Source organism: Falco cherrug, chromosome 13 (genome assembly GCF_023634085.1).
Source record: "Falco cherrug isolate bFalChe1 chromosome 13, bFalChe1.pri, whole genome shotgun sequence".
Taxonomy (NCBI): domain Eukaryota; kingdom Metazoa; phylum Chordata; class Aves; order Falconiformes; family Falconidae; genus Falco; species Falco cherrug.
The window spans coordinates 7,535,653-7,550,319 of NC_073709.1; the positions used below are offsets into that span (position 1 = coordinate 7,535,653).

The following is a 14,667-nucleotide window of genomic DNA, read 5'->3' on the forward strand; positions in this document are numbered from 1 at the left end:
CTTCAGTCTCCAGGTCTTGTAGAGATTAAACATCAGACCAGGATGATTTATCTAAAACCTAGCAAGAAATCTTCACCCTGTAATAACAGATAATGTTAGCAAAATAACTGATCCCAAGAGATTTTTTTTTTTTTTGTCTTGGGGAGAAATCATGACAACATGTCTTCTTGCACAGTTTCAGCTTTAAATGCATCCCAGAAACAAGACCTTGGATCCTAAAAGCTTGAAGTGCCTTCATTTACAAAGGTGGATTCATGAGATTTCAGCTGTTGTCCTTAGTGCTTAAGAGTCATGTTACAGCTGGAGTCTCCAGTTGGAAGTGTGCCTGGACTGTGGATTTTCCAGTTAAGTAACACATGCCAGGGCCTTAGCTAGAGGGGTTGGCAGGAATATACGTTCTGCTTCTGTACAGTTTTCAATTGATTATCCTTATCCATCCATGTAAGTCCCAGGCGTGTAAGTAGGACATGTATTGCTATGTTGAGCCTTAACCTTAAAACTTCTTGCATTATGTAGGGAGAGAGCAAATCTGAGATCCTAATATCTCAATTTTGTTAAATTCAGATATATAAAAAGTATTTATTGTTATAATATAAAGAAACCAAAAGTTCTGGGCTGTTGACAAGAATTAAATGTGCAGTCTGCAAGCCCCTCCACAAAAAAAACAACTAGTCAGGAAGAAAACTATTCCACAACAGCATAGTTCTGCCAAAAGCGCCATCACCTGCTGAAGTCTTTTCTAACACTATAAGTATATTCAGAGCCATAAATAGGTGAATATTCTTTTAGATACATCAGGCTCATACTGGGTGAATAGAAAAGGGCTTTTACAGAATTTCAAAGGGCTTGTTCTTGTTCCATCTTGGGAAAATCTTCTGTTGATCGACAGGAGATTTGCCTGAGGAGGAGCTGCAGCATCAGGTGCAGTGGTGGAGTGGTGCGAGGCTGTAGGCAGGAGTTGTACAGTGGGTCTTCCACCTGAAATGCAAGTCTGTGCTCCAGCTGGTCACTCCTTGGGGCACACTGCTGGAAATGAAACACTTCAAAAAAAGCCCCGCATAATAATGCTCTGTGTAGGCTGTGATCCCGTGTCACCATGAAATAATGGCACAAGAACATCACCCCAAAGTACGATGTGGCCCTTACTGGAATGGCATTTAATCATCATAATCACACATGATTATGACTTTTGACTAGAAAAAAGAAGTTTCTTAATAGAAATACTGTTTTGTGGTTGGTTTTTTTTTTTTTTTTTTTTAATCTGCTGCTTAACACTTCAATTTACTGTACTTTCCCTTACGACTCTAAAGCTAAAAATTGCTGGGTTATTCTCAGTTATGTGAATAAAAATCAGTCAAGTACCATTATGAAGGCTGCCTACAATATCCTTTGTATTTTTTTTTGAAGAAGGTCCTCCTCCAGCTCTTTTCTTTTTTTAAATATGGCCACACCTCATCAGTTCTCCTTTTCCTCCTCTTCTTACCTAGTTGTGCGAGTGGGACGAGAGCGATTTTAGCAGAACCAAACCAATTCTAACCAGTATATTAGAGGTGCTTGTGTCTGTGCAACTCCTGCTGCCAGGTGCAAGAAAACAAAGCTGTTTGGATGAGAAACTTCTGGGTTTGAGCCGTGCGAGTGCTTGTGTTGCCCTGAACTTGAGAGACAAGCTCCGGTTGATGTGGGATTTCCTGTTGTGCTGCAGGATAGCGTGGTGGGATGCGGCTTCTGAAGGAGTCTCAGGTGAGCTCCTCGGAACATTTAGAAAAAGAGAGCAGCTCGTTTGCAGCTGACTTGGCCATGGGAGGTAGCACGGTCCAGTGGGAAACTAAATGACCAAGGACCTGTTTCTGTCTCTGCCAGGGATTGATTTCTCAGTTGGTTTATGGCACATCAATGAGATTTGTTTGTGCACAGATTTCTCTAAAAAAACATCAGGTTCCTGTCATTGTAAAGCTCCTAACTCTCATTTAACAAGCTTGTATCCAACTCTTGCTCCAGGGCACACTGCCTGTCTTCGAAAGGTCGAGCACTGGTAGTCAGAGTCCACTGTGAAGGCAGTAGCGTGGTAAGGAGACTGCACGCTAATGGGTGTGGGTCTAAGATATGGAGATACTTCTGCTTTGCCACAGTTTTCCTCTGTCCTGCTAGGAGATTACCTCACATGCCCATGTCTCGTTTCATCCACTAATTGTCTTGTGTACTTAGGCTATGAGATTAAGGATCATGGCTTGGTTTTGTGGAGTATACTGATACTCTAACAAAGGAAGTAATTGTTTGTATATACCAAGATCAACCACCGGTGACTTTGGACTATGGCTTTGGATGTGGCAGACTGAAGTCTTATCTGTTGTTATGGAAATTTTCTATTTTTCCAGTGCATTACTTTTAAGATCTAATATGATTGCTGATCATAAAACTGATTCTTTGGTGTATCCTTCACCTGCTTGTGCCAGTCAGTTTGCTGTGATGAAGGCATGTGGCAAATCAGCGTGTTCCACTTCACAACTATTTTTTTGTGGTAAGGCTTGTGTTGCAAAACCTATGCATTAGTTCTGGACTGATTTGCCATAGTGTCTGTAAATCCAAGCAAATTCAGTTTTCTTTAGTGAAGCAGCAAAGAGCTATAGGCATAGATGCAGAAGAATTGTTTTGCTTTCGTTAAAGCAAGCAGGTTGAGGGAGGTGACTCGCCCCCTCTACTCCGCTCTTGTGAGACCCCCCCTGCCGTACTGTGTCCAGCTCTGGGGCCCCCAACACTGGAGGGACATGGACCTGTCCGAGTGAGGCCAGAGGAGGCCACAAAGATGATCAGAGCTGCAGCTTCTCTCCTATGAAGACAGGCTGAGAGAGTTGGGGTGGTTCAGCCTGGAGAAGCGAGGGCTCTGGGGAGCCCTTATAGCAGCCTTGCAGCACCTAAAGGGGCCCTCAGGAAAGCTGGTGAGGGACTTTTCACAAGGGGGAATGGCTTTAAACTAAAAGAGGGTAGATTTAGATTAGATATTAGAAAGAAATTCTTTACTGTGAGGGTGGCGAGGCACTGGCACAGGCTGCCCAGAGAAGCTGTGGCGGCCCCATCCCTGGCAGCGTTTAAGGCCAGGCTGGATGGGGCTGGGAGCAGCCTGGGCTGGTGGAATGTGTCCCTGCCTGTGGCAGGGGAGGTGGAACTAGGTGATCTTTAAGGTCTTTTCCAACCTAAACCATTCTGTGATTATTAAAAGGCTACTCAACATGAAAATTCCTTCTCATTTTTTTTCTAATAGCCCAGTGCTTCATATAAACCACACACTATTTTCCCTGTACTAGAAAACGTTGCTGCTGTTGCATCTCCAGGGATACACTGAGAGACTGACTGTTATTAAGAGAGCAAAAAATTTTCAGTTTGTGGCTTACTTTTCTATAGGTGTGCTTACTCTAATGGCCTTTCAGTAGGGGTGTCATGTAACTTGGCAGTTCAAGAAGAGCTTGCAATCAAAGAAACCTTTCAAGGTATTTGGAGCTCATTCCCAGCAGTTGAGTCAAATCATAAATACTAGTTCTTGCCTTGCAGGTGCTGAGGTCCTCTAACTCTCTGAGTTAAGAACAATTAATGACCACCTGATAAAGCTTTGCTCTGTTTGGAAACTGCAGATAATTAATTTTGGGTAGTAAGAAGTCATTTTGTTAAAGTGGTTTTTGAAGAATTTCAGTTGCCTGTGATAGCAAAACCCTTGAAATGGCTTGGAGAAGATAATTTACCACCCAGTTACAGTTGACTGTAGCTGTGCTCACCTCAGCAGGTGCTGTAACCAAGAGTGCTGGGAGAGCCACCTGGGGAGCCAGGTATAACAGGGTCCCAAGTGCATCACTTGTGTGATGCAAGTGTCTAATAAACCATGTTTATTTACTTGCAGAATGCAGAGCAGGAGAGGCTGAGGAAGCAAGACAGAAAGGTTCTCCAGAAAGGGCTGGCTGGGCAGGTGGGGTGGTGGGAGTTAAAGCTGTATTCTGAACTGGATGAAGCAGTAACCTTAACTATTTACTTGCCTGAATTGGGGCTGAATGCCAGGAGCTGTAAAGAGGGTGAGTATCTGCCTGGATTGTTTGGTCAGAAGTGCTAGTCTGTACCTAAGGAGCCTGTGTGGTCAAAGCAATGTTTAAAACTGTCCCTTCTTGTTGACCAAGCTGCTGTGCTGTGTAAGAGGAGCCCATCTACGTGCTTCCTCCTGTCTCCATCGCTCCCTGCTTTGGGGGATGCCTGTTAGTGCCGTAGGTGACAGAAGAAACAGCAGAGTGCCTCTACCAGCTCCATGGGGAGGTGTACCACTGATGATGGCAAACAGCTCCCCGTTTACAGCTCCTGAGAGAGAAAGGTCTAGGAGTTGAAATTCCCCCGTGTGCGTGTCAAAACATGCCCAGCCTCATGCTCTGAATGGGCCTGAAGTGGATGGAGCTGTGGTGATTTTCTGCCAGCATTTATTGGCCAGAAAGGAAGAGCTTGGAAATGAATGGTTTTGAGTGAAGAAGTGGAGACAGCAGAGCCTGCTCAGTCTCTCTCACTCCTCAGGAACAGCTGTGCCTCTTGCCTTTTTTTCCCTTTGGGGTGCCAGGGTTGTGGATTTCTTCTGGTCTTTGAATTTTGTGATAGAAGTTTACCATGCGGAGAATTCGGGAGCCACTTTAACCAAGTTGAAACATACACAAAAACTTTTAATAACCCTTTGGGGTGGCAATGGCTAATTTAGGCACACGCAGTTTATCCTGAGTGTTTGTTCCATTACTTGAATGCCTTGCAGTGCTGCCTCATAGAACTGTGAGGAGAGCATCACCTGCAAGGAGCTAGAAGAGGTCTGGTTGCTTTGGGCAGGTTGCTGAGTTCTAGCATTTAGGTAATAATTTTCAGTGGCTTGTTGAAAAGAGTAGGTGGGAAGGTAATAATGTATTTTGGACTTGTGAAGAACAACTCTATGGAGGAAAAGACTTTGCTGTTGTTGGGGAGAGTTTTACTGTTGACTTCAGGGTGTACGTGCTACTGCGCAGCTCTCGTATTGACACAGCTGATGATTTTGCTGCCTGATAATTGAATTGTGTGCTGCCAGGAGGAAGCATGGAGGCAGTTTCTTCAGGGACTGGCTCTCTAGTGGGACATGGCTTATGAATTATATAACGGGACTTTCAGGGAAGCACAGTGCTACCTCAGCTCAGCTCCAGTTAAGGTCACGGGCAGCCTTGCTATTTCTTCTTGTACCTGTTGATGCAGGTTACTTTAAACCAGCCTCACCAGTCATCCACAGTTTTCCTTTGGGATGAGGAGCCAAATCACTGTGTTTCATTCAGTTTATTCTTAATGGGGAAAAATAGATATGCTTTTATCAAGGGGATTGTATATGACATGCCGTAGCTGTGGAAGCACAATTCTTAAATTAGTGCTAAATGTTCACCCTCACTGCAGGGAATTTCAATCCTAGAGTTAATCTGAGCGTGGCTGATTGATCACTACACTGTCAAAACCATCCAAAACCTATATGAGATGTATTTGGTAAACGGTTGTAAATTGCTGAGTTTGCATACAAATTTACTCAGAATCTATAAGGCCAGATACTTCTTTAGCATAACTGGTAATTGTTCCTAATCAGATTCAAATGTTGATCTTAATATTTTCTTTCTGATGTGTTTTAAGGAAATTAGTCACTTGTGGTTTTATTTTAAGTAACATTTTTAAAATGCAGAATAGAAGGAAAAGTAACCCAGAACTGCATAAATCTTTTGCTTTAAGAAATATTTAGTGCTTTCATGTTGAGAACATGATAAAATGAAGTCTTTCTGTGTTAAAGAAACATTTCATTATGATTAATTATTCCCAGTAGAAGATGTTGTTTAAGTCTGTTTGAAGTTTGTTTCTGCAAAATGGCCTTTTCCCCTTGAAAACTTTGACCAGATGTTGCCATCCAGTAGCACTAAATGGTGCATGTTTACAAAACTGGCTTATTTTTTCAAAGTTGTTTTTTTTTTTTTGCTAGCACTATATCAGGCAGACATTGAAGGCAGAGTGTTGTGTCTTCTATTAGATCACGGGTAATATTTAAAATAGTTAGATAAGCTTTCCAGCACACAGTTTCTTTTTCAGATTTGAAACTAGAAGCAACAGATTTTAAATCTAACTGGAAAATGAGTTTTCTCACTCTAATTAGTTGTGTGTGTTAGATTGTATTCCTTAATGGCAGTGGTTACAGCAACGTGACTGTGAGAACTGTGCTCCACAGTCACCAGCAGCATGCAGCAACTTCTCATACAATGGGAATAAAAGAACATCCGAACAGAAGGGACGTGGAAATGAAGGTTGAACAAACGTAGGTCAGAGCAATACACAGCTATTCAGCCACAGCGAGTATGCGGAGCAGAGTGGAATTATTTTTGTTAGGAATGTAATAAAGTAATTAGATATCTGGACTAACCCGCGCAACTGTTGTAACGCACACCAGCTTTTGCTGTGTCTCCTTGACATAGTTTGTGTGAAATTCTGTAGGACACTTGATCCAGCTGTCAGCCCACCGTGCCGCCGATCGCTCTTCAGCAGAGCTCTCCAGAGGGATTGATAAGGAATCCTGCTTTGTAGCTGGGGTTACGTCACGAGCAAGTTCCCAAGACACTGCGATTCAGTTGGCATCATTTTGGGCAGTTTAAAATAGGAGTGAGCCAGATACTCAGCTGGTATGAATTGGTGTTACTATATTAAATTCAAACGGGCCTAATTATAAGTGTTCAAGCAGTCACTGAGGGTTGCACAATCTATTGCTTTTGTGAATGTGTGCTCACCCATAAAAGTGAGATTGCACAATCTAGCCCTATATGAATGCATCTCTGTCTCAGCAGCTAATTGAAAACAAACATGGTAGGATTAATAATTCACTTCTCTGGAATTTCTGTATTATAAATTATTGGAGGGATCTACCACTTGCATTAAGAGATGTTCCTCTATTGCAAGATTAATAAGTACCAACAGCAATGAGTGGCCTCTAAACAAGGAAAAGTTGGACTTGTAGAGGTTTTTGGTTTGTTGGTTTTGGGGTTTTTTCCCTCCTCTTTTTCCAGTTGCTATTGCTTTCATGCCTCGTGCAGCACAGAGTGCAGTTTCTAAGCCTGTATGCAGGAAGTGGTAGCAAAACTCCTGTTGACTCAAGTAGAGGAGGGCTTGCGCTGTTTTGCTGCATGGGAAATGGGGCATTTTTCTGTCCAGTACTCATGTGTACTTTCCCTTTACAGAAGTTTGCCCACATTTTGCAGTAGGGAAATAGAAATTGTCTTTTCTGTCATTTGGGAGGAAGTTGCTCTCTGTCCTCTTAATTAGTTGTTTGAAAGATGAAAGCAAGTGCCCAGGGGTCAGAGAGTTCCAGGGAGGCTGGTATTTCTGAACCAAAGAACTTGTAAGAAATTGCACATCATGAATGCTGATTTAATTCAAGCCCCGCTGAACGCTGCCTGCAGGGGCACTTACGTGGTTGCATACCCTGCTCTCATCTACTTAATTTAGAGCATAGGCTACAACACCTATTGGGCTCTTGCTGCTGCAGACCTGAGCATACACATATCAAATGTAGTTATGGAAACTGGACCATTCCATTCTGATACCTGATGGTGGCTGAGACTTTGGACTTTGTTTTCCTGTGGCTTCCTTCCATAATTACTGTCTAGGAGACACCCCACCCCCGAAATTAAATGGTCTTGCCAAATAGGGTTATAAAGGATTATAAGGATACGATTATAAAACTTGCTTCCTACGTCAGAGAGGTAACAGTCCAGGAAGACCATTAGATGGATCTTCAGGGGGTCAACTTTTCCTACCACCACGCCAGTGGTCTTGTCAAAGTAGCCCCACAAAACTCCACTTTTTCCCTGTTCTTTTTAGACTGTCCTTGCTAGGTCTTGGGTCCTCAGGCTACCAGGTTTTCTGCAAGTGGAATGGTGGCATGCAAGCAGCTTGAAAGTAGTAGTCGGAACTCCAACACAACCTATCTCTCCTCATTCTCTTCTATCCAGAAGGATGCAGGCCTGTGCAGGGTTGTTCCAGTTCCTTGTATTGTTCTTGGGGGTGCTGTTTGTTGCTTTTTTCTTTTCTGTGTCTCTTTGTAATGTGTGTAATTCCATTTAAAAGGGTATTTTTAATGTTTGTATTACGGGAGGTCTAGTTGCATTTCTGTAAGTGAATAAATGATTAATTCTGTTTCGGCTTTCTTTGTTAAAAGCTAAAATGCCTGACTGATGCAACCAAAACAACTTCTGAAATTCACTTTGTGTGTGGCTCAGCATCTTTGTTTAAGAGCCGTTTTTCTTCAGCATCTTTCATTTCTCTTACGTGTTTGCTGTTAAAGCCTTTAATTTTAGTGCTTGCCAGTTCTTTCAGTCAGCAAAATCTTTTTTTTACGACATGGGCTGCATGTGCCCATATCTTCTGTAGAAGATCTCACAGTGGGCTGGAGACAGCTTTGGGGTGTGAGTATTATTTGTTGTGGTAGATATAACCCCTGGGTTCTCCCCCCAAAGGGATGAGGTCTGTCTTTGGGGAGAGTCCAAAGGGGCTGTTCTTGTTCGTTAACAGCAGACCTGGGTACATATGCCCTTGCTGAGTGTGTCATCTAAGTGTGAAGTGCTGTCTGCTCTGCGCTCTGCTCTGCACGTTTGCTCTGCATGGTTTCTGCTGATGGACTTTCAGCCTGTCTTTGCTCTGCCTTGGCTTCCCTTAGCTCGATGCTCATGGAATATGCTGACTCTCAGCCCTGGTGTTCTTTTCAATTTCTTGACTTCTGTGCAGTGTTGTCGGGTTTCCTTCTCCCCCTAATTATGTCATGACTGTTCTCTTTCCCACCTTAGTTCTTGCTCCGAGCATGATAAACGTGAATGTAGCTCTGCCATTTTTCGTTATTTCACTTTTGTATCTAAATGGCTGCATGCATTAACTCAAAGATAAGCCCTCCAGTGTGCCGTTTTCCTGTTTTACTTAAAGTTGCACCTGCTGCCATACCTGCACATACAGCTATTTCATAGTCCTTCTTTGGCTCTTTTCTGTCTGATTATATATGTTTGGTTTCCCCCCCGTCAACAGTGTTGAGCAGCAAGTTTGCCTTCCACTGCTGGTATGTCCCAGGTGGTAACCTGATGTAATAATTGGCATTGTGGTGTTTCAGAAGAACAACTTGAGGGAGTAAAAGAGTCAATCCCTTCTCCCACTACTTTAAAATAAAAAGGAAGGGTAACCAATTGTGTTTTAATTGACAAATATTTTTTAGCATCTGCATGAGCACTAGGGGTATCATGCTGCATTTTGAGATGCGAAAGTGACATGGGCTAGATTTCAGTAGTAGTAACATACATTGAGACATATTTGCACTACTTCAGCATCCCTGGTACTCAAGAAATAAATACCACTGAGAGAGGAATGATGTAAATGTGGGTATGTTACTGTAAAACCCAGGAACAGATCTGTGGCTGGTAATAAACAGTGTGGCTTTATCATCGTTGTGATAGTTTTCCTTTGGTGAAGGGATGGCCCTATCCAGGTCCGGAGACCAGTCACTCTGGGAGATGGAGAGCTGGCACTCGCTGTCCTCTGCAATTTTTAGGTATTCCTTACATGGTTGTCTAATTGAATAGTGAGAGATTACCCAGACTTTGGTGCATAAGGGCTTTTCTGCACTCAGAATATTGAGCTTTGCCCTGACTCCTGGTCTCAGTTTTGCTCATGTCAGGCAGGATAAGGATCAATATAGTTTAGATCTGGAAGCAAGATCACCTTCAAACTGGACCATCAGCTGCTCCTGAGCTGGAACAGGGACAGCTGTTGACAAGCATTTGCGTACAGTGATCAGCTGTCCATGTGAGAGGCTACAGTGCTGTCAGAAGAGTGCTTGTGTCCATATGCCTTGGGTATTGGTATAGTTTGGGTTATTTTCTAAGGAGGTTTACGAAATACCACCTTTTATGACCCTGCCTATACTTCTTTCCAGTCCTTGCAAGTTTTGATACTGTTGTCTTCTTTGGAGTGAGTAAAAGCAAAAAATAACAATCCCAAAAGTACAATTTGTCTTAAACAGGCTAGATGAGGAGGGAAAAAATGCTTATGCAAGTTCAGCAGGTACTATAACAGAAGAGAATTGGGACTGACATGGGGGACAGAGGGGAATGTGATGAATGTATGGTCATGTGAAAATTTGGTGGTAGAGCGTATGTCTTGTCTTAGTAGACAACAAAGGTCTACAAGAGCTGTGCATGAGTGGGTCCCTTGAAATGGAAAAGAAATAAGGATACAAAGTAAGCCGTGGCAAAATAACATGTCCGGGAGGTATGGAGGTATATTTTAAATTATTTTGCTTTTCTCCTTGGAATTGGGAAGAAAAAAAAAGAAAAAAAAAAAAAAAAAAAAAGTAGTGCTTTTGTCCAGCACAGAGATTCCAAATTCTCTGCACAGCACTTGCAGTTACTACTGGAAGGCTGAAATGCATTGAACTGGTGTAGCTCTAATTGCAGTGTGGTCACATTCCTGCTGAAGTACTTCTAGACTATATTTAGTATGTAATTGAGCCACGCTACCATGGGCTATTAGTCTAAATGTTGGTGTAAATGAGGCGGACAGTATTAAGATGTGCTCCAAGATTGTCAAGTAATGCCAGATCAGGTCGGATGTTCTTGCTGTGTCTCGCAGCACAGTTGGGTGTTGCTCCTGGCAAAGCACGCAGAAAGCCATGTGGATGCGCGTGCTTGCAAGGGAGCCAGCAGCTGGGAATCGCACTGCTCCAGTTTCCAGCATTCTTCCTCCTTCCAGATGCTCCCTGCCCATAAATGTTAGGGTGTTCAAGAAAGAACCAACAGGAAAACATCCCAAAATGCCCAGTCACAGGATGAGATTGGGGAGCATGATGTTGACTGAAAGCTATACATTTGCTGTCGGTTTGAGAGGTGAATGCTCTGTGCTGATCCCGGAGGGGTGGGTGCAGCCTGCAGAGCTGACACTGGCAGGTACACCCAGGATACCATGGGCTTGGCTCAGCCCCTCATCCTTCCCGTGCTCGTAGGGAGGGTGGAGACCCAAGAAGTTATCAGGGAAAGGAGTTTCTTCATGTTACATGTGTGCAGGGAAGGACAGGAATTTGTCCACCAGAAGCTGTCGTCATGTGCCAGTTTTGTTCCAAGTATGGCATGTGTCGCATAACTCTCAGCTCAGAAGTCAGGTATGAACTATGAAATGCTTGTCAAAAGTACATGGTTTTCAGTGAGCAGTAGTCACTAAAATTGCTGGAACCTATCATCGTAGATAAAACATTTCCTGGGGTTTATGTGCACTTTTCAAAATGTTCTGGCAATAATAAAGTAGGCTTTCTATTGCAGAGGTAGGGTTTTCTGTTTGTAATGTTGCCTTTTTCACACTGTGACTTGCATCAAAATGCTAAAATTGTATTAAAAAAGAAAAAAAAGCAGCACAGCAGCTGGTATTTAGTGAATCAGGAAATAAGCTTGACTCATGGCTTCTGTATATTCTGTGTATCATGGGAGACTGCACAATTTTAAGGAAACCAAGTTATGTGTCTAAGCTCAGTATTGCTATTAGAATATCTTCAGTGCAACAGAGCACTCCTTGAAACTGTTCTCACTTGGGACGGGCGTCATTGCAAACAGGCAGACCTCTGACAGACATGGGAAGTGGGACACTCAACACAACAAGGCTTTTTGACTAACGTAGTAACTGTCTGTGTTGCAATTTTTCCTTCTAGGAGACTGAGCTGCTAGATATCAGCCTCGTCAAAGATGCCAGATGTGGAAAACATGCCAGAGCTCCCAAGGTAGGAATTTGTGTTGTGTGCTTACATTGATGACCTAGATAAAATAGAGTGGGAATTATATGCAGGAGTTAAACCCCCAAAATTTCCCTCCGCTAATAAGAAGTATTTTGTCTTTTCTCTGTTTATAACACTGTTTCTGATGAGTAGCATTAATGATTGTTGAGTTCTTGTCATTTGATTCTGTATGTAAAATGCTGCTGGAAGCTCTGCCGGCAGCAAGGGAATGAAAATCCTGGTTTGTCAAGGTGAACTTATACAAGTTCTTGGCTTCCCTGATGGCAAGGAGCTGATAGTTGTTTAGGCCTGTGCTGTATTTTGGCCTCCTTATTTTCCTTTATCTGTGCCTCTTGAGACCGGAAAGAGGGTTTTGTTTTATTTTTTTTAAACTGTCATCAGAAAGGTGAGGACACCAGCTCCCTTAGGTCTGCTCTGATGTATTGCATACTTCTTTGATGTCTCTAAGGACAGGAGGTTGTAGATATATGTGCTCTCTAGTGTTTTTGTTTGGAGAGAGACTACATATTAGAGAAAAAAACAATGCACTGGGCTCTGGAAGCAATATAGTGCCTTGGGGAATCATAGCATTGATAGGAGGAAAGGAAATCTCCTTAGGGGCCTGAAAGTATGGCCTTGCTGCTGCTTAGCCATGGCTGAACGGGTGGGCTTGAGGCAGCCCAAAGGAGTGCTTTTGTGCTTTTCCTACCCTCATCTTGGGGGAGGAAAATGGCAGGGTCTGGATGGCTGTGGCTTTCCTGGAGCCTCCCTCTGGGCTCCCTCTTCCTTGCACCCGTCCCGGGGTCAGGGCATGGCCCCACAGGCTCCTCAGCCCCTGGAGGGGAGGCACTAGGAATGGAAAGGTTGTTTCTGCGGGCCAGAATGCAGTTGTTGTTATCTCTGAACAGACTATTCAAATTGGGTTTTCAAAGCTTTCCACGTAGTGCTGGCAGCATTTTAAAGGCTGAGTTATAATTGAAATGCAACAGAAGTACTTTGACATCCACATTAATACCAAATGAGTTCACCATGATTAATGGTTCTATGATGAATAGCAATAAAGTATTAACAATGTCTAGAACATTATTTTAAAATGCTACCCGCTTTACAGAGGACATTCATGTTCTTCTAACAAAATGTTTTTAGCTAAAATTTATGCATAGCTATTGCCTCGATGACTTTTATTTGTTAGGTTACATAAAGGCTGTTTTTGTTACATGTTACAGATTTGACAGTAGTGGCGTTAAATGAGGGGTATGAGAAAACCCTGGCTTTTAGGGTGGTGAAATGCACCACCTGTGTGAGTGAGTTTGCTTTTTGTCATTGATTTGGGTGTGGGCAGAATGAAAACAGCACCTGGGTTGGCTGCTGATGGGATCTCTCAAATAGTGTGAAACAAACAGCTCATTTTGGGGCCGGTTGTGTTGGTTTCGCTTTGACCCATGTTGTGGGGCTGAGCAAAGAGTGTTTACTGCAGGTGAGTGAGCATTACAGAAACCATGTTTGTGTCACATTTACAGAAGATCTAAAACTCATATAGCAGCAGAAGGCTTATGATTTTTAAATGAAAAAATAGCAGTTTATGATTGGATGGAGTTTTCTAGTAAAAAGCCTTGTATGTTGGCCTGAGAGAGCATCACCTTGTATGTATGATACTTGCCAAAGTTCACAGCTTTTCAGAGGCTCTTTTCCACAGCTCTGCTTCCAGGTGGGAGCAACTCTTGCTGTCAGGCGAGCATAAATAATAACCTATGGTTAGGGGGAGTTCCTGTGTGGGAAAGCAAGCTTCCCTCGTGCAGCATGCAAAGAAGTCCTGCACAATCCGCTCATTGCATGGTGAAAACGTGATGCGCGTGATGATTATGTTGTGTGGTGAGTCTGAGCCATATCCAGCAGAACAGCTCTGGTGTGGTTTACTGGTACCTGCAGAGCCTTTTGCCCTGGATGTGATACAGTATGAACTGCAGGCATGGGATGGAGTTTAGCTGTCTTAGCACAAATACCTCTTTCTGTTGTGGTGCCACGTAACACAGGTTTATTGGCCATCCCAAAAGTTAATCTCTCATGATCTAGTGGGATCGTCGTTGACTTGGGAACTTGCTTCCTGTAGTAGTCTTGTGAGGCAGAAGAGACAACATGCTGTTGTGCGTTGATTCATCTTTCAGTGTAAAATAAGAGATTTAGGTGGTTTTTATCTTCATTCCCCTGCTGTCTCTCTCCCTGCCTGTAGTCCTGGACAATTATTATCCTGCGTTAGGGGATGTCTGCCAGTTCATGCAGATTTTTTTATCTATTTTCAGAACTCAGAGTGGATTTCATCTGTGGGTTGTCATCAAAAACTCAAGAACTTAATGGGAAACTTTAAGCTTCATTTATTTCTGACTGCTTTTACCTTTTGACAGAAATATCTTTAATAAGCCTTGACTTTTCTATTAAATGAAAAAATGTCTTTTTTTTTTTTATTTATTTTCATAGTAAACTAAATTTCAGTGTTATTAGTGACACCAATAGAAGCTACCAGAACCTGTTAGATGTGCTACTGCAGAAGTCTATCAGACAGTAATGATTTTAGAGAACAATAAGCAGTCATAGTTACCAAAAAACTCTTTCTTCCCCATCACCATCTGGAATACATGTTTCTTCCCCATATGCTGCCATATCCACCAGCGGGGACATTTCTTGGTAGCTTAATTAATTTGCCAAGCTCTTGGTCTTTTTGATGGCTAGAAACAGAGTCTGTTCTCATGCTACATTCCATATACCTTCTGCACAACCATCAGCATTCAGAATTTCTGAAAAAAGGTGAGAAACACAAAGGGGTTTTCAGTTCATTTCTCTTTCACAATATTTTTCCGTAAGTTCGGACA

The 14,667-nt window shown here is 42.8% G+C and overlaps 1 protein-coding gene across 4 annotated transcripts in view; it reads left to right on the plus strand.

Annotated features, from left to right (window-relative positions):
• PLCB1 (phospholipase C beta 1) overlaps window positions 1-14,667 on the plus strand; it is a 401,169-nt gene that overhangs the window by 100,112 nt on the left and 286,390 nt on the right. For all 4 annotated transcript variants that reach the window (XM_055725798.1, XM_055725799.1, XM_055725800.1 and 1 more), the window contains exon 3: window positions 11,738-11,806. In XM_055725798.1, coding sequence (XP_055581773.1) covers window positions 11,738-11,806 — 69 coding nt within the window. The remainder of the gene's footprint in view (window positions 1-11,737; window positions 11,807-14,667) is intronic.